Here is a 22,490-nt window from a genome sequence, read left to right as displayed (position 1 = left end):
CAGGATTCCCTTTCTCCTTACATCTCTGCCCCATGTAATCCCCTAAATAGGGGGAAAAGTTCATGCTGTGAAATGGGATAAAGCATGGAATACCCCCATGGAGACAAAGCTAGAAGAGCAGAAAGCAGGCTGTGATATAGCAGTAGAATTTACTATAAATGCTTACGCCTCTTAAATACAGCTAAATGTGGCCGTTAAGCCATGAGAGCCTAGGGAGATCCCCACCCACTCCTCTGTTTTCCCTGCAGGCCACATCCAGAGCATCCCATCACTCAAGTCCTCCCCTCAACAGGCCCTGGATTATGAAAAATCCCCTGCAGGAGCTTCCCACATGCAACAGACACACCCCTGTTCTACCACCAGCGATGCTTCTCCCTTTCAGGTGTGGGAGGCTCAAAATTTATTCCATGTACACGGGGGTACTGCCTGCTTGAGATGGGAAAACTGAGGGCTCTGGCTTTGTACAAGTGATCAGAAGCTATAAAGTCACCTTGAACTGGAAAAAATGACCCTGAGCATTGCCCTAGTCCACTGCAACATAAAAAAAATAGGTGTCTCAAGTTAACATTGGTTTATTTTACACTCACGGCAGCCAGGGAGCACATACATACATGCAGGCAAATTCTCAAGGCAATTTTCTTCTGTGGACCATCTCCTGCAGTTTGATGAAACTGGTGCTTTTCGGCATTTGACCCAGATTCCTTTGAAACTAGCATTTAATTTTCTAGGGTGAGCCACCTACCAATGTACAGCATGTCAGCTCTACGGGCAGAATAAGAGCTACAGTTTCCTCGCCTCATTATTTAGCCCTGAACACTAAAACAAACCATACATTTTTGTACAGACAGTCCCACCTTCCCCAGATGGGGCCTACTGAGAACTCCACTGGGGACAAAAAAAAAACCTCTTTATCTTGTAAAGTTAATAAATTTGTTTCAGGCAACATTTGCAGAGCTTGTCCCTGGAAAATAAAATGTACTAAAACTTCATGCAAGCTTTGACTCTCTTTTACACTCATCTGTTGGGGTTGCTCATCTCATACTCTTCAGCTGAGATGGCAGCGAGTTCTTTCAGGAAAATGAGAGTTACTGGAATAAATGCTAACTCTACAAATGAGGAGGAACAGAACTCCTAATAGCAATTACAAGCATAAAACTGTTTACTGGCTAGCTACTTTGTGACTTCCTTTGAAGCCTTTTGCACCCCTTTGGGGGTTATAACCTAAGCCTGAGAAATGCTGCTTTAAGGAACTTAACTATAAAGAGACATAGCACTGGTGATGACAATGTGATGACATAGCACTGTTCCCCACCCCACACCTACATAGGAGCTCAGGAGCAATTTCCCAGCAGGTCCTGGTGGCCTCAGCCCCTTTGCCTTCAAAAGCTCTGCCCTACAGTGATACAGACTCATGGGTGTTGAGATGATGCTTGAGATAAAGACCCAGTAGCCTCGATAATACAACCAATGCAGCAGTCAGCATTAATTATTCCAAACTACTATAGGGCAAGGCCTGTGCCTCTTAAAACATCTGCCTCTCAATCTTCTGGTCTTTAATAAAATCACCCTCCCAGCCATAGGGTGTTACTGGAATTATACATACGCATGTGCATGCAAAAACATAAACGCAGGAGGAGAGATTCAGGTCCTCATTAAAAAATGGAATAAATAAGAATTCACCAAGGAATTCTGCCAGAGTCTGATTTCCAGATCTGGTTTTGCTGCATTCTTGCCCACAGCCTGCAGAGTTCTGGGTGCCTCCCTATCCTTCTCCAGCTGCACAGTCCTCTTCAAATTCAGACTTCTTGCACCTATAATTACTAGGTGCCCTGTGCCAGGCTCCTTTAATTAACCAAGCCAACTCTTCTCCCTTTGGGATCAGACTAAGCTCTTTTTTATTAGATCCATCATTAGTTCCATCAGTATCTAGGCCTAAGCAGGATACCTTACACCACTTTGTAAGTGGAATTGTAGGGTGCAAATGACCTCCAAAACATCTGCCTGCGGAAGAGCCAAAGAAAGCAAAGCTAGAAACCAAGAAATGGTTTCTAGAAATGGCATGAGGGGTCGATACGGCACCTTTCAAACTTAATTACATCAGCAAAACTGATGCAGCTCAAAATCCTCAGGAAAACATCCTGCACCAGGGGGACCGCGGCATGCCAGTTAGGTGCTGCTATAGTGCTGAAGGTGCTTCAATCCAAAGAACAGTGAGACAAGAACAGAACAAAACCCCTTAACTTGTCATTTCACCAGAGACAACCCTGTGGTTTTCAGGGCCTCAAGAAAGAGCCAAGTATTCCTGGAGAGCATGATTTCCTGAAGCCTCACTCTCCAACCGACACCTAGGATGGAGTCTGAATTACAGGTCCATGCAATGCCCTCTAAGAAGAGGATTCCCATTCCACTCTTCATGCTTAAGACTGATGTTTCTGTCTCCCAGGAAGAGTAGTGGATCAGAGTCCATATACTATCCAAGCAGTTCTTCCTACCCCACATAGTATCTGAGAATGTCTTTCATGCAGTTTCTTTAGCATTTATTGGTATTTCACCCTTAGCCAAGACACTCTCCTTCTATGAAGCTGCTTCATTTACTTTCTAGACAAACTGCACCACAATGCAAAAAAAAAGAAATGGCAAAATGCATGCTGGACTTGTCTGGACCACGAGATACTCTGAATGCATGTGTTCATGCATGTGGTGGAGAGAGAATGGGAGGTGAAAAGCAAAAGAGCTGGCTAATGTCCTGGGATTTCGTAGGACAGGCGGTCACTCCAGTTGTACTGCTTGACTTCCCCAGAGAGTTTTCTCAAGGAGAAACCAGCCATCGATCTTGGGACACACAACTTCCAGGACCGTTCCTTATCTCAGAACAGCTTCTGCCACGAATTCCTGAATGCGCTTTAATGTTTAAATTATTAAATGCATTAATGTATTTACATTATTCAAGTCTTATGTGCATTTTTCTAAGATAATTTATGTATAAGAGCTTGAATGTCCATGACTGTTAATGTCTACAACCCTTCCTGTTCATTATTGATTCTGGAAGGGAAAAAAAAAAAGGCAGTGTTTTAATGCCTTATTTTTAATGTATTAAGAGTCTGAATAAGTGCATTCTCTTTTTTCTTTTGTAATTTCATAATTTAAGTAGTGCATTTATTAAACTGACACAGTATGAATTGTGGTGAAGTCTGGCACAGGTCCATGCTGCCAACGCAGCCCAACCGACCATCACGCTACTCTGCAAATCAAGTACAAGCTCAGATCCTCTTACGCCAGCTTTCACTCCCTACCTGAAACCAGAGGGGACAGAGATTACAAAGAAGTCTCTTTAAAATACATCTTCTTGGCTATTTACATGGCTTTTCTCTGTTGTCTCCATTTTAAGTCAGCATAAGTATACTTATACTTTAAATGCAAGTTTTCTTATACTATTGATGAACTGGTTTAATGCAAACTTTTTTCTTCTATGAGCTCTGACACAAATATACTACAGTTAAAAATCTTCTACGGTACCTTTTAAGCCCCAAGCTCTTAAAAAATCTGAACTGAATATAATCCTGTTGTTTCTACACCACAGTTGAGTACATCATAAACCCCAAAATTTACCCACGCCTTAATGTTCACCGGGAAATTATATACAGGAATCAGGTCACCTCCACTGTTGAGCTACAGTAACTTCTAGAGCAGAATGCAACAGCTATTCTGCAGTAGCTGGCCATCTTGCATGTCAGTTTGGGACAAGAATGCTATAATAGGCAACAGAAACTGCAAAGAAATTCAGCTAACACACAATAGAGCTACCTCCGCTCACTCCACCCACACGTTAAGTGGTGTTGTATGGACATGCACTTTATATATAAATTATGCGTAAATGCCTTAGATGTTTATAGCCAAAAATACTACTTTCAAAGTCCAGTTTTTACTGCCAGACAAATCCACTGCCAGCTGAGCCTGCACAGAGCAACAGTGACACCCGATGGCTTCCAGCTTAACCTTCGGACACGCGTTCCCTGCGAGAAGAATCCAGGGGCTCCATTTCCTCTGTCAGTAAGGTAGCCCCAACTCAAATCACCTATCAGAGCAACTCATCAAGAAGCTGAGCTGCAAAGAGATAAAACTTGGTGTACGTAGGCACTGTGTGTAATTATGAGTGTGTGCATAAGTTTCACAGTACGTTCTGCATAATTACAGCCTTGCCTGGCACAGTTGCCAGCACGAGCATGAACACACACGCACACACATAATGTATGCACAATATTGTGCATATGGACTTGGGAAAAGACAGAGAACAGTGAAAGTTGCTGGCTGTTGTTTTAAGAGCTGACTCTGCCATTTCTAAGGTTAAGTTTGTGTTTTTTTGCTACTCATTACCATTCTTTAACTGTTACAATTTATATCAGCATATAATGTTAAATAATTACAGGGAGCGGAGCTCACTCTAGCGAGGATATAAATGCGCTGTGGGATTCTACAGATTTAAACAAATAACACTCACAGCAGGGGGTGAGCAGATGAATTAGCATTAATATCCTGCCTGGGAGATCCCAGTGCAGTGTTATGGCTTAAATACAGATCTTTTCTCTAACAGTCAATATGACAGCTACTAGCAATACAGCCCAGCACATTCACTAGTCAATATAGCAACTGCAGCTAAAAGAATGCCCTTGTAATAATCCATACAGCAGCCAGTTAAAATAAATAACTTCCCTTTAACAGTCTATATCGCAGCCAACTGCATTAAAACCTTCCCTTTTAAGGTCTATACAATAGTCAGCTAAATGGAAAAATTGGCATCCTTCTTGGCAGCTTCAGAGGGAAGTCAAGCATTGAATGCGCTAGAGACCAAATTCTCCTCTCATCTCTTGGGGGACCAGGGGGGTCCCTTCCATATCATGCCGGTGGGGAATCCTGCAATGCTCCTATCACAGCTTGCAGTTTCAGTTTTTTGAGAAGAGGATTTCAGCTTCCAAAGCCATCACTTCACTACCTTTCACAAGCAAATACGTTCACTTTAAAAAATAAAGACCAAAGCCTATTTCTTTCCTAATCAGAATAACAAAACAGGTAAACCACAGCTGTCCAGGAGGAGCCAGCACATGTATCCATAGTCCCTCAGATTGAAGGCAGTATGCTTCTATCTAGCACTTCAAGCACTAGAGAGATACCCATACCAATCTAAAAGCAGAACCCAAACTTGAACTGTTTCAAATCAGTAGCTACTTCTTTGCTCTCTAACAAGAAGCAACAGGCTGAGGTAGGTTAGGAGTCCCTTGGACTATACCACAGTTACTTCATTTTGCAATAGCAATTGCAAAAGACCATAATATAAATCATGATAGAAATGGTTACAAAGCATCCAAATCTGAAAACTGAACTGGAGGAAAAAAATCCATGATCACAATGATTTCTGCCATAGGGCTACTACATACAGTTTTATATCTAGGGTGAAATTGTGTTCTCACATACACAGGTTTTATACAGCTCTGCTCTGTGATGGAGTGCCTGAAAATTAACTGACCTGCAAAACAAACTAGTAGAACTCCAACAAATTAAAACAGTGCTTCTTAAGGCAAATTAGAAAGTAAACCACAAAAAACTCATAAAGCACTTAATACTGAGCTTATAGTTTACAAACTGTTGTACAAGCAGTAATAAATCTCTAGAAAATGAAATGTGTAGAAATTTTCATATTTTCCATACTGCTAAGAGATTTTATTGATAGGGAATTCTGCCACTAAACTACTACATTTGCTAGCTGCTTACAGAAGAAAGGAGATAGATGACAATTTTGTTAGAAATTGGAAGGATAAAGCAGGAATGGCATTTATTCTTTAAAACTCCACAAATGAAAAACATCTGCTTGCTTTCTTTTTAAGAAACCTGTCCCTTTGGGTATATATTAAAAATCATAGCCATAAACCAGGGGTCTAAAATCCCACCAGATGTTTGGCACCTGGAGCCTTTTCAAGGAATTGATCAAGGAAAAAAAAAAGTATTTTTCAGGTAAGAGGAAAAAATTATCTCAAAAATCTTTCACACTGTCAATGCTTTAATTTATTTTATCTCCGATTTTAAGGGCAGGCTGCAGCTACAAACACATTCCAGCTTATAGCCTCCCAAATTAAAAATAAATACACACCACCCCTACTCCACAAGTCATGGTTTGAAGCTTTGACCATATTTTGCAAAATGACAGTTATTAAAAACAACAAACATGCATCTCAGTGAGTCATCTGGTTTCCAACTTCTGAGTCAAAAGGGGCTGATTCCACACAAACTGAAACCTGGCGCTCTGACTACTTGCATGTTTAACGATTTGTATCTCTGCACCACAGCTTCAGAACAGGATGTGGAAGAAAAGAATGAAAGGGAGATGGGAGAAAGGGGAGGGGAGGGAAAGAGAAAAAACACTTCTTTACTGGTCCCAGTGTCACTGCAAATAAAGACCATGTCAAGATTTAAACCATAATAATGGAAAGGCTATAAGGTCCCTGCTATAATGTTTCCTCTGATATTCCCTTTCATAAATGTTCTCTTTATGTTGCATGCTTTGCAATAATACATGTAATGTTTGTGAACTAGCCCCGCTGGGGAAGCTGTATCTTATGAAGCTTCACTGAATGCAACATTAGAGGCTAGACAATTCATTTACCAGTTCCTCAACTTTAGTTAGCTGCACCTATTTCCTTCAAGAGAATGCAGCAAACATGAGGAGACAAGTAACCTAAAGCTACCTCCAAATATGTTTAGTTGGAAACAGATCTGTATGTAGCAAGCCATGGACACGTAGTACAGAGTTACCTCTTCCACCAGTGCAGTAATTCCTTTCTGGGTAAAGCCTCTCCCCACGTCCTACATGTATAAGCAAGAACCCCAAACTTGTTCATAGCTATGCCAATCGGATCAATAGCATCCTCAGCTTCCTCTTGGCAGAGACACTGAAGAACATCAGTGCCAAGAGTATCTGCACAAGGGATCCGGGCCAGCACCAGAGCTGTGAGCCTCCTGATGGCAGTGCTTACACGCATGCATGGGCACTGCCTGCAAAACCTTTCATTTCACATGTGCACAGCAAGACCCATTCACTTCAGGCAACACACTAAGCTGCACAGAGCTGAGCTTTGCCTTCCCAGAAGGAATGACCTTCAGCAGCTAAAGGCACCTGTATGCCTAGCAAAGAGACCACCAACTCTGTAAGAATTTAGGGTGAGACTGGAATCCCATGGGGCTTTAGTACTGAATTTCCCAACTGACCTAATACCACTGCTTTGAAGCATACTGGATGCTTGGTAGCTGACCACTGGAGTGAGAACTAAATCCATCTTTACAGGATTGTGGCAACCTGATGTTGAGAAAAAGGTTGTCAAAAAATACAGTGTCGGGGGGGCTTGTCTCAGTCTTGACTGTAATTCTCAATCACTGCATAGAAGGTATTTATATCCTGTTGGCAGCATGTGTAACCAATGCGACTCTTCATGTCAGAGCTGTCAATTACGGGCTTGACTTATGAGGAAAGATTAAATGAGCTAAATATGTAGAGCTTGGCTAAGAGACCAGAATGGGGGTGGGGGAAAGCAGAAATTATGTGATAACTGTCTGCAAACATCTGAAGGGTGCAGATGCTTAAGGAGGAAAGGAACCACTTAGGGTGGCACACAAAACAAACAGGAGAAGCAAGAGGGAAAGAAGACACAGGAAATTCTCTCTGTATAGCAGAGAAACACCACTGCAGCAAGATGTACTCTGCTGTACAATGGTATCCCAAGGAATACCAACCATCATTCAGGTCATTCAGATGCTTGACAAAGCAGGAAGTTGACAGCAGAGAAAAATCCTGCTCAGACCAAAAGATAAAACCGATGATGTAAAAAAGTGGGGCACATTGTGGGGCTCATGATATGAAGCTCCCTCTCTTGCTTCTCTCCAGCTATAAAATCCTTTTACTAAAAAAAATGCATATCTTCATTGTTACTTTTCCAGAAATGCAATTGTCAAAGTAGCAGCGGTGTGTTATGGGATCACAACTGGGAAAAGGACATGGGCTGTACAAGGAGAAGAGCTATGTAAAGAATAAACCAAAACAAAACCAACCCCAAACTATTAAGATGCTTGGAAGGATTTGCAATGTAAGTGACAGAGAAATACAAGAAACATGAAAAGCAGGGAAAGTCTGAACTAAGTTGGTTAGGAACTCCAAATCCAGAAATTATACCAACTCTCAAGTTCCTAGTTTGGCAAATCTTGGTGCTGAAAGTGCTGAAGGATGTACTCCCCCATCAAAGTTGAGGAAAGTTTGCTCAAGTTATCACATGTAGGCAGTTATAAGAATCACTAGCTGTCATTAGACTCTTTCGACTGCAGTAACAATGACACAGGCATCATCTGGGTATCGGCAAAGAAGTCCAACTGCTCAGTGGTATGAGAGATAGGAGAAGAATTAAGAATCTCTAGTAAACACTTTCCAGATTAGGAATTTAATAATGTGGAGTCAAGAGACACTCTAAAGAACAAGTCTCCTCCATAAAGTTATTTCAAGAAGCTAAAAAGGCAGAGACTCCTGTGAAGTTCTTAAGCTGGTCCCTTCCCTCCTTAAGCAGAAAGAACTGTGGGCAATTGCTGCCCTCTACAAGTTGTTCTGCACATAGCATATTTTCCACACACATGTAGCTGAAATGATGCTATTCTCTCACCTTAATCCCATACCCCATCATTACCAAGATGCACACTGTGCAGGCATCCCTTTGCTGTGCCACTGTCACTGGTTCGAAATTCATAGGACCCTTTCCAAGGGATGTGCTGGGATGCACACAGCAAAGTGCTCCCGATCTTACTGAGCAGGCAAAGAGCTGGGCTGCCAACTCATGCAGAGCAGCCAGCTGACAGCAAAGCAGGCCATAATCTGTAAAAAAAGAATTTGAAGGTGTAGCATGTTTAGACCTCCAAAACATCATATGAACGTAGTTACATCCATTTTTCTCAAGGGGGAAATATCAAGTAACTTTAAGTATTTCCCAACTGTGTGCCAGTGTTCTTGTTCGGGTTTTTTTTTTCCAATGTCACAAAGTGCTGTAGCTTCCATTTTATCTTCAGTGAGAGATCTGGGATCTCTGGGAGTCATATCACACTTAACATTAAAAAAGAGTCTAACCTGACTCCTAGTACTTGAATTTCTTTGCAGGTTTTGTAAAGAACAACTTAAGAGTATCACAACTATTTAAAAACCATCCTAAAAGTCTTCTGACCTGTAGGTTGGTTTGTCTGAAAAGCAAGTAGGGACTGCTTTCAGAACTCTCTTCTGCACAAATACTCACCACAGCGTTAGTAATAGAAAATGATGGTACCAGTCCTAGCTGTTATGCTGCCCCACCCAGTTGTTTAACCTGTAAACTGTTAGGAACAGGCAAAGCCATTATTACATTTTGCACAGCCTGAAAGGGTCTTAACCTGCTTTGGCCTGTAACTCCTGCAAGCTTTTAGCTTTCATACATTGTTGTATAGTACTACAACAGAACTCACTTATATCCCAAACTATGACAGTTCACCCTCTTTTAAAACTGGGATTTAAGGGAATTCCCCCAAAAACCCTGTCTCATTGACCTCAGATGGGCAGCTTAACTTGACATGACAGTGTTCCTTTAATTACTAGTAAGTGAATTTGTATTGCGCATCATATTTCTCTAAATCAACAGAGTAAAGGGAGTGACAGATTAAGCAAGCACGTTTTGCATGAACAACGAATGAAGTGAATGAACACACAGAACTAATAGACAAAACCAGGAAAAAAAACCAATAATCTCAAATTTATCAAAAGGTCAAACACAAGAGAGGTCTGCTTCAGTAAATTATAGAATTCCAAAGGAATACAGCAAACCAAAGGATGTTCTGTAAAGCAGTCACACAACTCTGGCTCCCTGTTCGTGGCCCAATAAAACCGAAATCTGCACAGCAATTGCCCTCCACAGCCTGATGGAATTATTGTCCAGCACCGGGAATCCACAGCAACACATTCAGGGCCTCCCCTGCCCAACTGCAGCTTTATCATACCACTAGGGTTACTGCCTGCACGGGAGGTCACAAAACTGAGCCTCTTTCCCTCCTGCTGACAGTGGTAAATTATCCTGACTGATGCTTCGCTGGGGGCTATAAGTTAGTTTCCTACTGACTCCGGCTGTCTGGAAACCCCCTCTGGATGGATTTACTTTTAGAGAATCATTCAGTGTAGGCCACCACTCCGAACAAACCCAGTGTGGCAGACAGAAGATTTGTACCGTAAACAGGTATAAATCTCGTCTTAAACAATAAAGGCTGGGAAAATAGAAAGCAAAAGTGTGACGGGAGTGTCCCTCCAGTGGACTCCAGTCCCTCATGTCATTTCTGGAAATGAAAGTCCTTCTGAAAAAAGTCACGCTTTTCTACAAATCTCGAGCAGGACCTTTGAGCTTTAAAAGAAACGAAAAGGGTACTATGGTATCCCTTGCCTAACAATGTGCTCCTGAAAACAAAGGATGAGCTTTTCAGTGAAAATACCGTTCTTCATTTCAAATAACAATTTCAGGCACAGCAGAATCTTTAAAAAATTCCCATGTATCTTGTTTTCTGTAGGCTTTGATAGGGCAGAAAGAGCATTTACTGCTTCACAAGAAGTGGAGGGAAATGGATTCTCAATGTGCCCAAAGGCTTATTCATAAAAAGTGGATTCTGAGTACTCTAAGTTAGAGTACTAACATTAACTAACATTAGTTCCAACAAGCTCTCTCAAATCTGACAGCACAGTTCTGTAACCTTTCCTCAATTCCCACTCATGATTTGTTCACATGGTTAAAGACCACAGGGTTGATACTGTTTAGGCTCCATCAACTTCTAATTACAGCAGTTAGAGCTAAAAGTAGTGAAACTTAAAATCTCAATTGCTAAGCTCCTTTCTCAGAAACCTAAATGAAATTCTCTTTAACCACAGGCTACTTACAAGGAAGCTTAACAGAATAGATAAGGTTTAAAAGGAGGCAATGAAACAGAAAGGATCTAGTAATTCTATTGTCTGTCACTGAATGCTAAGCACCTAAATCCAAGCAGCAGAGAAAAGGGTAACTAACTGTCCAGTTTCAATTTCAAAAGTTTTATCCATCATAAGCACACACCACAAATCTTACTGGTTTACTTCCAAGGAAACATAGCAACTGAAGACAAAAAACTTAGGGGAACTAAATATACCCAGAACCAAGTCCCAGTCACAGCTTCAATTTGAGAACCCAACTGATGGCTCAGGAAAGCAAAGATACGTACAAAACTGAATGTGTTCAGCACAGATATACTGACTGATGTGACTTTGTGCCTGTGGATACACACTGTATATAGAAATGTCAAGTGTCTTCTCTGCTCTCCATTTTTTCGTTATCCCTCAATCACCAGAAAATTACTCAAAACCAAGAAAAGGATGAACTACGGAAGCAGCAGTATACCACAATCACTTTAAAAAATACGTATTACATGTGCAAGACTAGAGGCTTTTCCAAAGAAATAAAGGAGGCAGAATGAAGGCCCTGAAATAGAAATTACCTCATTTACCAGGCCAACAGACTAGGTCTTACACCATGGCACTAACTTGCTGGACTAACATGGCCAGGCAGTTAACCTGTATCTCAATTAGTTTTTCTGGCAAATGGAGATAACATGGACATGTTCCTTAAACACAATAATGAATGCGTGCAGTGTACCCTATGATGTGCGCACAAAAAGGGGTGTAGTAAGTACTCCGGTCATTATCATGACCCTTAAAATTTTGAAGATAAGTTTAACAAAGGGTGGGGAAAAGCTACAAGGGCTCCAGCACATCCCAACAAACTCTACACTAAATGCTTCAGAGGTAGCAGCAATTCTTGTTGCCTTGTACCTTTGAACAGTGTGTTAGAAGGGGAATTAAGTGTCCATATTTCAGTGCAGCAAAAACCAGAAAGAAACAGCAGATGCTAAACATAAAAGAAGAAAAGTTAAATAATCCTGCAAAAGAAATATCCTGGTCTTTATACCATGACCCAGGGATTTTGTAACTTAGTGAGAAACCAAGAGAGTGTTTTACATTTATAACCAGTACTTCTATATTTACAACTAGTACATCTTCCAGGTACCAAGCACCAGCAAGGGAATGAGTATGTTTCGTGGCAGGAAGCAAAAAGGAAAAAAACAAACAACAAACAAGCAGCATGTGGAAAGGCCTCACTTACAAGCTCTGCTTCCTTAGGCTCATCATAGAGGCTCTCATGTGTACAACCTTCATAGCTGCAATTTCAACTGCAGCACATTTGGCAGAAAGCACAGGCCAACGGCAAACATATTCAAGCTCTTGATAACATCTCAAAAGCAGCACAATATGGTTAAAGAGCTAAAAGATGCTGCTAGGGAGAGACAAAGCAAGCGAAAAAGAGAAGTAAAAAAGATGACATAATTACACTAAAGAGAGAAACTAGACTGAAGAAACAAAGATTCAAGAAAAAAGGGGAATTTCTAATGCTTTACTCTCACAGAAAGGGGATTTGTCCTTTGTAGTTACGCCTTTTGCACAACCCAGGACTTTGAGTGGCTGCAAAAAGACAAACCTATTCCAATTCCACAAGTGTTGAGAGGCTTATCAGAGGTGGCTGCACATACGAGCAGAAAGGGATGCAGCAGTGTTCATTGATAAGCTGGACTCAAGGAGAAGCTGATCCCAGGCTGACGATGACAAACGTGGCTGTAAACAGCAGCAGAGCGAGATGCTGACACTCTGCTAACACAAGGTTACACTTCCCACTATGGAGCTACACGGCAAATTTTAATGGGGCAAGACCGACAGCCAGGGAAATGAGTGTCCGCTCTCTGCTGCAAAAATTACAGCTTCCCCCATCCCCCTCCAACTCATTCTCCACTGTCAGTGCTGTTACACAATGACCTCTTATTAGGGAGTGTTTTTCAGTTAGGACGGTTTATTGTAAGGACACTGGATAACTCAAGAGATTAATGGCATGGACACTGAGTCCCTCATCTCCCTTTTGGTAGTTCGAAACATCAGAAGTAGGTCGAAGAAAAAACAATTAGGCGTGTGACATGAGTTTGGAGGGCTCTATTCTGAAGGCCTCAGTAAGGCCATAAACCCAAAATGCAGGACACAATATGATGCATCAGACTACATCTGCTACATGATCTTGTAGAACACTGAAGTCCTCCTACAAACAGCTAGAAATCATCGCTTCTCCTGGATTCCGGTTGAAAGCAGCAGACTGCAGGGGTACAAAGGACACAGAAGACGGTGCCACTGAGCACAGAGCAGAAGGTATTAGCACCTGGGAGGATACAGTGCCCATTAGAATCACAAATACTGTATGAATCTGTAATGGCATCCGCTGATACGATACAAGATGTTTAATGCTATTGCTTTCTTATTCTTGTGTGTAACACCACCTGTATGTTCTGAGCAGGTTTCAGTCTTGCAAAGCACTGAGGATTTTCAGTCACCAATTAAGGCAAAAAAGGTGAAAGGGTACAGAGCAGAAGTTGGCCATTAGACTCTTCTCCCTCCTCTGGATTCTGTAAGTCTTCTTCAACTGCTTTGCACCAGATCTGAAGGCAGCAATGATAAGCCGGAGCAAACGTCTTTCCATACAGAGCCATTTGCTGGATTCATGCCACAGTTTGTTCTGGTGTTTCCATAAACATTTTTATGACATGGTCCCATGTGCCCACAAGTCTGCTTCATGGACTGACATCTACTGCATGCATTAGAAGGCAGCATGCATGATCCCGGCTACAGAGAAGCCACAGTAGTGTGGTGTAAGTTAGGTCATCTGGCTCACAGAACTGAACTGCTCATTTAATAAGGCTTCTAAACATACTCAGCTGGAAGTAATAATGATTCCTAAGCAAACGTGACAAAGACTGTGAGAGTTTAATATATGAAAAGAAAGAATAAGGAGAAAGCCTCCACCTTTCAAAGGGCTTTAATTAGCTCACACACTAGACTCACCATTGTGAGAACAAAGTTTATGTTAGAGTTCTTTAAATGTATAAATATTTTTATGTGGTAGAAATATACACATATAAAGAAGGATACACAACTGCTATGTGCTTCCTCTGAGCAATTCTTCAGTTGCACATACAGTAAGAAATTAATTAAATCAAAGGTAATGTTAGGATCTGCCTTGAGAAAGAGAACAAAGTGTTGACCACTACAGGGTGTGATGATCTGCTGCCTGCTATGACCTTCCTAAGGTGGAGGGGAACAAACCCCCTCAAAACAAACCACAAAATCCATCAAAAAGCACATGGTGTTAATAATAACTCTAGTTAATCTCACATACAGATGACTATGGGATGGCATAGTGTTACTAAAGAGGTTTTCACTGCAGAGCTTAACACATCTCATGAACATCCCTTTCATTTCATGCATTTTACTGACTCTTCCCAGGTCACAGTCTTTACTCACATCTCTCTCCTGTAAAAATCATCTCCTGTGTTCTCCAGATAAGAGTTACAAGGTAAAAATACTTTGATGTGGCCAGTGCCACACCATTATGGAAAGTACTTAAGTCTTCTCCCTGCAAACAGCTTGTATTCACTATGATCATCAAATGAAAGCCAGAGAAGAATCCCAATTACAGATTCAGAAGTTTAGGACAATAACATGGGCTAAGCATTTTGGAAAGGTTTTGACTGAGTTATAGATGGCTGAAGAGGAAGCAAAAAAACAAAAAAAAAAAAAAAAGAAGATTGTGTATATATATATATATATATATATATAAAATATATATATTCTGCAGCTCCAGAGAATAGTGGCTCACTTCCCACCCCTCCATCACCATCAAAAAGAAAACAAAACAGGGTTCTTTTAGTTATCATCACAAAAAAAAAAACAAGCTCTTTCCAAAACGGTTCTAGAGTGAAAACATTGGATCACATGCAAGGCCAGCTGCCAGACACTTCTAAGCTCACTCTGGGTGCATCTGAATATAAAGACAGCTTGAATAAGGCCTCTGAACTGCAGAGGGGGTTTTTATCAGACAATAGCAGTAAGAGTCTCAGTTTAAATTATGCTGCACAGCTCTTTCTTCAGACTCTTTACTAAAGAAGCACACTGATCAAGAGCATACATTGCACATTCTTAGGACAAGCAGTCCATGCTCAAGGACAACTCAGTGGCCTAGGTGACCCATTTCTAACCCCAGAAAGGTAGGAGGTTATGGCTACAGGTCAAAGGTCAACAGCAGGGCAACATAAGGCAGTTTACACACCTCTCACAAAGCACCAGCTCCTTAGAAAAGCAAAGCAATGGATGCAAAATAATGCAGCAAAGAGAACAATTCATCTATACTACATTATCAGCAAAAATATATGCTGCTTCTCGAAGAACTTACCAGCGGCTCCCGAGATGCTGCATTTTCAGTCGCAGGGCAGGAGCCAGCCTGGAAAGCAAAAAGAACAGTGAGGTTACATTGCCACCTGATGGACACAATCAGAAATACTTGTCGGTTAAGACCACGCTTCCGAGGAGCAGGATTTAGGCGGACACAATCGCTTCTGCTATCTGTGATTTACTGAAGTCAAAAAGGTCAGAATCACAGAAAAAAAAAAAGTTCCAGAAGTTCCCATTTAAAACAACAGAATGCACAGAATCGGCAGAACTTGCTTTAGGGAGCCAGAAGTTAAGACTCAGAGAGGCTGCTGAGAGATGTCATGAAAAGAAATGTTCACCTTAACTCAAACTCTGAAATACATGGAGCAATGAACAAACAGCATCAAACTGGGAACTCTCCGCTAAATTCTTTACTGCAGCACTTTTCACACTGCATGGTGTAAGACACAGCACTTTAACCGTTCATGAAATGAGGATAATCATTTTCCTGTCTCAAAAGGACCTGATGGGTACTTGACATCCACAAAGAATTCTGCAATACTAAAGGGAAGAAATGCTGCAGAAGCCTGAAGTATTGAGGTGGCTGCAAAAGTATCTCCCTCTGATTCCATGGCTCACTTTTCCTCTTTAGAAGAACTAAACTTAATTTTGACACCAAGCTTCTCCCATTTCCATGATCCAGTAATGCACCCTTTCTGTTCTGCTCTATTCTTCTAAGGATTTCCAAATTACTGTGATTTAACTAAACCTCAAACATGTCAGCAATATCACTACCATCCTTCTTTCCCACACATAAGTAAAAAGACACAGTTTAGGGCAGATGCTGAACACCCTTCCTTGCACACTAGGAAAGGCTGGTACACAGGAGAAAAGGAAACTGTGATTAAAGCAGGTCAGCAAACCAAAGACTGGACTAGACTTCAGATTCAGGAGCTTCCATTCTCCAGGCTCACACGCAGTTTTGTTTGTATGCATCAAGAAGAGGCACAACACTTTGGCATAGTCCCAAGTTTTACAGAATTACTCGAGAGCTTTTCTTCACTGCCAAAAAAAAAAGAGTAGTTTGATCTTCTGTGTGTAACTGGCATGTATCAGCTCTCCCCAGGTAGAGACACCTAAGTTTTACCGTAATATAAACTTAGCTTGGTCAACCATCTGCTTTCAAATGGGATTCACCTGATGTTAAGATGGTCTAAACCACACTGCCTTCACTGTGGGCTTTTTTATCTTAGGAGAGATGACACATACTGGTCACCTCAGTGGTAAAACACCTGCAGTTTGATTAGTAATGGAATCAAGTTTTGGGGCTCAGTTAGATAAAAGGGATTCTAGTCATTGAGTATAGGGAAAGATAAAACTTCCAAGAGATACCATCAAGGTCCTTAAGTTACTTCCTGTCCTCCAGTTCTATTCATCACTTTTACGTTAACACGCTACACCTTCAGAGTATCTCAATACTTTTTATTCCCCATCTACAAAACACTCAAAAAATATAGATAAAAATAAGTATTTACCACAAGAGGGTGCCAGAAACTCAAATATAGTGCAGCTCAGCTGCTTCCAGACCTAAGCATCATCACCAGGGCCCAGCTACATCTCACAGCTGGGCTCTTTAGTCTGCTTATGTGCAGTCATCATCATTTTTGTTACCTCACTATATAGCTGCAAACATTTTAGTCAGTAAGAATTCACTTGACATAAGCACTGCAAATATCAGCTTTAACACCTCCCTGGAAGTCACACTGCCCACTCTATCCGCAGTGGAGAAGTGCTATGTGATGCCAAGATCAGGGCAGTTCTCTCTTCTACCCTGTCATTAGCTTCCCATTTTTCTATGCAGAGTATTTCTGCTTTCCAATCTTTTATAGCTGGATGAAAGAAAACTAATGAATAGTCTCAAGATCCACCCACTCCTCCAAAAATATGGAAAACATATGGGAATCAACACAAGAATATAGCTTGCACGATTTATTAATAAGTTAACAAAACCTGGTTTGGGTGTGGATAAACTTACTTGGTGCATATGATCTATTTTATTAAATCCCAGGACTAACACAGGTCTCTCACCCTAGCTAATACTCTAAAATACTAGGGTCTGATTCACCAAATTCATCAAATTCAGTTAGCACAGGGTCAGAACTGCTTAGAAGAGGCAGACAGAGCAGCACAGATAAATTCTGTTGAATACTTCAATAAAATAACTATAACTGTTAACTACTATTTCATGGAACTGTTCCACCAAGCCATTTGCAGTTTTTATTAAGAATATACATGTTTCACTCTTCTGTAGCACGTTTCAAGGAAAATCCAAAGAATTTTAAGTAGTTAGGCTGACTTTAAAAAGAGAGAACCTACAGATGTGTGATGCAAACAGCAGTATCACAAAGGCAGAAAGAAGGAAAAACCACCACAGAATTCATATCCTCCAAAAATTCCCAGAGCATCTCAAGTACCAGAGCTTGTATGTTTTGCCCTAAGGAGCTGCATCAGTGTTCATAGACTTAGACAATAAACATTGCACATAAAATCTGGTCAACCTGGGAAACTGACCAAAGAAGGATTTCAAATGAAGCCCAGGGTACTGTGAGAAATGTGTTATATTGACAGGTAAGAGTCTGGATCCTGAAGACAAATACTCAGAAATTCTGGTATGTGCTTGCACATAACCCAACGACATATGTACAATGAGTCAGGTAATTTATGGTACTTTGGCTGCATTGTCCAAAGCTACCAATATTCTAAATGAGATCTGCATTTTCCTTCTAGCAAGGTTTCCAAGTACAAGGCATAGTGTAACAGCAAAGTCTTATAAAGTAGGGGACAGTAACCCCCCAGAACACATGAGCTCCAAGGTAAGTCAGGGAGGATTCTACCCTGTCCATGCAAGGACCGTCTAACATCCTGTATTTAATGAAACAATGGACATCATAGTCCAGAGAGTATTTAACTTCACCATAAAAACCATCCTTTCAGGCAGAGAATCCAGAACCTACAAGCAAGGGGCGAGGAAATTTTACCTATATACTAACAATGCCACTAAGGAATTCAGTCTCCAGAGCAACAAATCAGGCGTCTTTCAACATCTCTGAAATTTGCTTGAACTACTTCCTTACCTGAAGAAAAAAATGCAGCTACATGGTAGACTCAATACAAAGTGGGAATATCAAAGCTTTAGAAAGAAAATAAGTAGGATTTGGGCTTTAGTACTCTGCTTGCTTCCCTACTAAACCACATAAGAGAACATCACCAAGTATAACAGATGTTAGAACATCAATGCGTTCTGCTCACTTTGTCATCTCTCATTTCTCAGCCTCTTGTATTAAATTACTATGCAATCTGGTTGTAGCATAGTGAGCCTTCCAGTGTCATAAAACAAACAACAGAATCCCACATCCAGAATGCACTCTGCTTATCTGACCTCCATGACTGTACTACCAGTCTGGTACCAACTCAATGGTTCAGCCACTGACTTTAACAATTTCAAGCCTTTTAGGACTCCAAGACCAGCTACATCCTGACTTCCAGGCTATGGAATTCTCCACCTCTACACATAACTGCACAGATAATTAGGTATCATTTTGTGTCCCAAACTAAGCAGCTTGGAAAAATGTAGACATATTTATCTAAACCCACACCACCACTGCCAACTAATGTTAAAGAATTTCAATTTCTCTCACAGTTGGAGTTAGGGCTAAATGGAATGCCAGAGGACTGGGCTGCTGGCTGAGCCAAGCCTCGCCACATACACTGTCCAAGCATTCAGCATCAAAGAAATACTGACACCCATGAAAAATTGGCTATTCTGCTTCACAGGCTATACCATTGTCTTGCTTTTCCCTTTCTTTTACTATAAGGGATAGCACAGAGTGATGGGTTCTTTCTTTCTGTATATTTTATAGTAAAGACATCCCTAAAGGCCCAAGGAACATGATTTCTAAACAAAAATGAGTATTTTAAAATCTCTGGTATAAGTGTTTATTGCCTAATTCTATCTATATAAATGATTTAATTTGAGCTGCAACACTCCCCCTCTCCCCACACTGCTTGAGGCAATATAATAATTCATGAGAATGAGAAAATTAAGCTCAGGAAAACAGATAATAAGCCAAAAGATATCTGACACTCCCTTTTAGCATCTAAACTAACTAGATTTGTAATAGGAAACACGATAGGACCCAAACATAAACATGTTAAGCAAGGCAGTGCCACTATTCATAGCCTTATGTTGAATGCTGGACAGCAAATAAACATCTTCAGTGGTAAAAAGTAAACATTTTTTAATTCTCTAAATATTTAGTGTGCAACAGGGACAACTTTTTATGCACACTGCTAACGGTGTCAAAACTGCAGTGGTTGCATGAGAGTGGCACTTAGATTTTGCTAGACTAATAAAGACATTTTCATTGGTTTTATTCCAGAATTGTCCCCTTAAGACTTCATCTGCTGTGCTACACATTTTCAATGACACCTTTTCTTTCTGGCCAAAGCTGCAAAACTCTCTCAAATCCCATCCAAGCCAAGAGAATGTGAGAGCACTGAAGCTTCCCAACCAGAGTCCTGGATGAGGAATGTGCAACCAGTGTAAGACATATACTAGGTGGTGAGGATGCAAGCATCTGTCATAAGCAGGCACCAACAGCCCTGGATAGACAGAACCTCCCCCTGTCTGCACACAACCTGGGGAAGGAGGAAAGGTAATACCTAAGCATGGCTGCTCCTGGGGCATGTGGAAGGGATAAATATTAGTGTGGTTTGCTTTGGCTGAACTGGAGCATTACCTTCACACACCTGAAGCAAGGCAGACTACCAGAGCTGCCCTTCAAACAAACTGCCACCAATGAAGTCATGACAGGAACCAAAAGGGGTGCAATTAATTTGCCAGCACTTTTACATACAGTGTGACAGAATCCAGCAGAAGAGGTGTTAACTGACCCCTGTCACCCAGAGAGGCTTCAAACCACTTCCCTCCTCATCACAGCCCTCATAAAATAGTCCCTGAGGTGAAAAGTTAACTTTGTAGCCCAGGTATCCTACCATACCTCAAACTCTTCCTGATTTGGAAAGCAGCACAAGTATGTTCTATGTTCACTATGTTCTTCACAGACTCTTAACTCTCCCTGCTACACACAGTAAGAGTTACCATTCCCATTTTTCACTATGGAGACAGTGACTGAGTGACTTTCTTTATGTCCCTAATTTTCAAAGCCCAGGGAATGCTCTGGCTGCATTCATGAGGCTCATTAAAAAGCACAACTTTTCAACTTTCAATCATCAAGCCTTATTTTGAGATAAAAAACCCCACTGAACAAACGTATTTTTTAGAAGGGTGCAACAGGAGGATGCTATATCCAACTGAAGAGAACCTGAATGCTTTCCAGGCAACCACATTTGCCAATTAACCGTATTTGCTTCTCAGAAACCTCTAGGCAGCTGCCTTGTAGACTGCTCAAGTGGCTTATGGATCAGTCATGGGTTGTTTCAGGATTCCCCATGCTGAAAGCACTCACTGGAAGCATGAGGAATGGACTATAATGGAATGGACCTCAAACTACGACTGATGAAAGCACACAGCCAATACAAAACTGCCCGGCAAGCTTGCTATGAGTGTGGTAACTTGGCCCAGGAAGAGATTTGTGCTGGCTAGGGTATAAATTTAATGTAACTCACTTCAGTTTAGTTCAACCACGTTCTCTACAAACTCAGCCTCTTCAGCCCAAAATGAAAGGATCAAAAGAGAGGTTCACAGTGATTTAGTCAAATACGGCTGGATTTGAACAACTGGACATAAAAGCAGGCTTTGCTCCATTTTCTTCCCTGTTGCTGGAGCAGCCAGACCTTTCATCTCCCGCTGGCTGCAGGGGGGTCCTGTGCAGCCCCCTGAAGGGTTTTACAAACCCCACTGGTATGACAGACACAGGAGTCTGTTTGAGATACTGGTGCGATGAGAGCGCCGACACTAACTCTGAGGCAGGCAGAGTTCACAATGAAACGCAAGTTACGCTCATGGTGAGCAAGACAGCGCAGGTGACTGGGAATCTACACTGCATACAGCTGCACCCTCCTTCCCTGGGGCTCCCCCATTCACTTCAGGTGACACTTAAAAAATATCTTAAGCTTTTAATACATTTCCTGAGCACACACTCAACCCACCGAGCTTACATTTCTCTTTCACCCATTCAGTTTTGGACAATGCTTGTACTACATCCATCACTGCTCTGCCCTTTTATGCTGTTGGTTCAAGGCTCTTTCTCCCTCACAGTTCTAAGGCAGAGACAACGTTTTGGTCTAACTAGCACTCTACAGAACACAGCTGACACATCAATCGCTTTCTCTCTCTCCGACTATGCTTTTTCTGTGTTTTTTTTCTCCCTGTTCAAGTGCTTTATTGCGTTTCAGAGACCCTAAACCGAAACGGGCCTGGCCTGCCCAATTCTTCCCCTCAGAGCCGCCCTCGCTGCCCGGCGCAGCCTGCCCCGCATCACCTCACGCTGCCGCACAGGGCGGGACGCCAAGCCACAGGACCGACCGGGCAGGACGCGCAGCTCCGCCGGTGCCACCGGTGACCGCATGGCCGGGAGCCGGACACCCGCTAAAGCGGAGGCGGGCCGGGGCACCGCTTCCCCCCCGCGCCTCAGGGGCTGCGCTCTGCGGCGAGGACGGGCCCATGGCGCCGGGGCTGAGGCGGCGCGAGCCGCCCCCTCACGAGTGACCGTTACGACAGGTGCGGGGGCGGCGGTTGGCGGCCGGGGCGCGGCGGCACCGGGAGGCTCGGGGCGGTGGGAACAGAGCCGCGCCGGTCTCCCCCCCTCACCCGTTCCCCCATGGCGCTGCGGCGGCGCCCCCGTCCCACCCCGTCCGTCTGCTCCCCGCCGACCACTGCCCGAGCAGAGCGGGCCGAACGCCGGCCCCGCTCACCTGGCTGGGCTGCTCCGCTTGCTCCGAGGAGGCCATCTTCCCAGGCCAGCCTAATCCATCCCCGACCAACCGATGCAACGCCCTCGCCGCCGTTTACCCCACCCGCGCCCCGCCACCGGCTGGAGCTGCAAGGCAGAATGAGTAGAACGCCGAGGCACCGATGAGCTCCCGCGGAGAACCACTCGTGCGG

At 42.4% G+C, this 22,490-nt stretch overlaps 1 protein-coding gene across 1 annotated transcript in view; it reads right to left on the bottom strand.

Moving 5' to 3' along the window:
* The window catches only part of PEX14 (peroxisomal biogenesis factor 14), a 76,310-nt gene extending 53,851 nt beyond the window's left edge, over positions 1–22,459 (bottom strand). Inside the window, exons 1-2 of the mRNA XM_062604557.1 lie at positions 22,301–22,459; positions 15,387–15,434 (exon numbers count right to left, since the gene is read on the bottom strand). Coding sequence (XP_062460541.1) covers positions 15,387–15,434; positions 22,301–22,336 — 84 coding nt within the window. The 5' untranslated portion in view covers positions 22,337–22,459. The remainder of the gene's footprint in view (positions 1–15,386; positions 15,435–22,300) is intronic.
* Between the last annotated feature and the right edge of the window lie 31 nt (positions 22,460–22,490).

The sequence above is a fragment of the Pezoporus occidentalis genome, unplaced genomic scaffold (genome assembly GCF_034315485.1).
Source record: "Pezoporus occidentalis ecotype Australia unplaced genomic scaffold, CSIRO_AGI_Poc_V1 ctg119, whole genome shotgun sequence".
Lineage (NCBI taxonomy): Eukaryota > Metazoa > Chordata > Aves > Psittaciformes > Psittacidae > Pezoporus > Pezoporus occidentalis.
The sequence above is the reverse complement of the archived record's forward strand: the minus strand, read 5'-3'. Positions and strand labels throughout refer to the sequence as shown.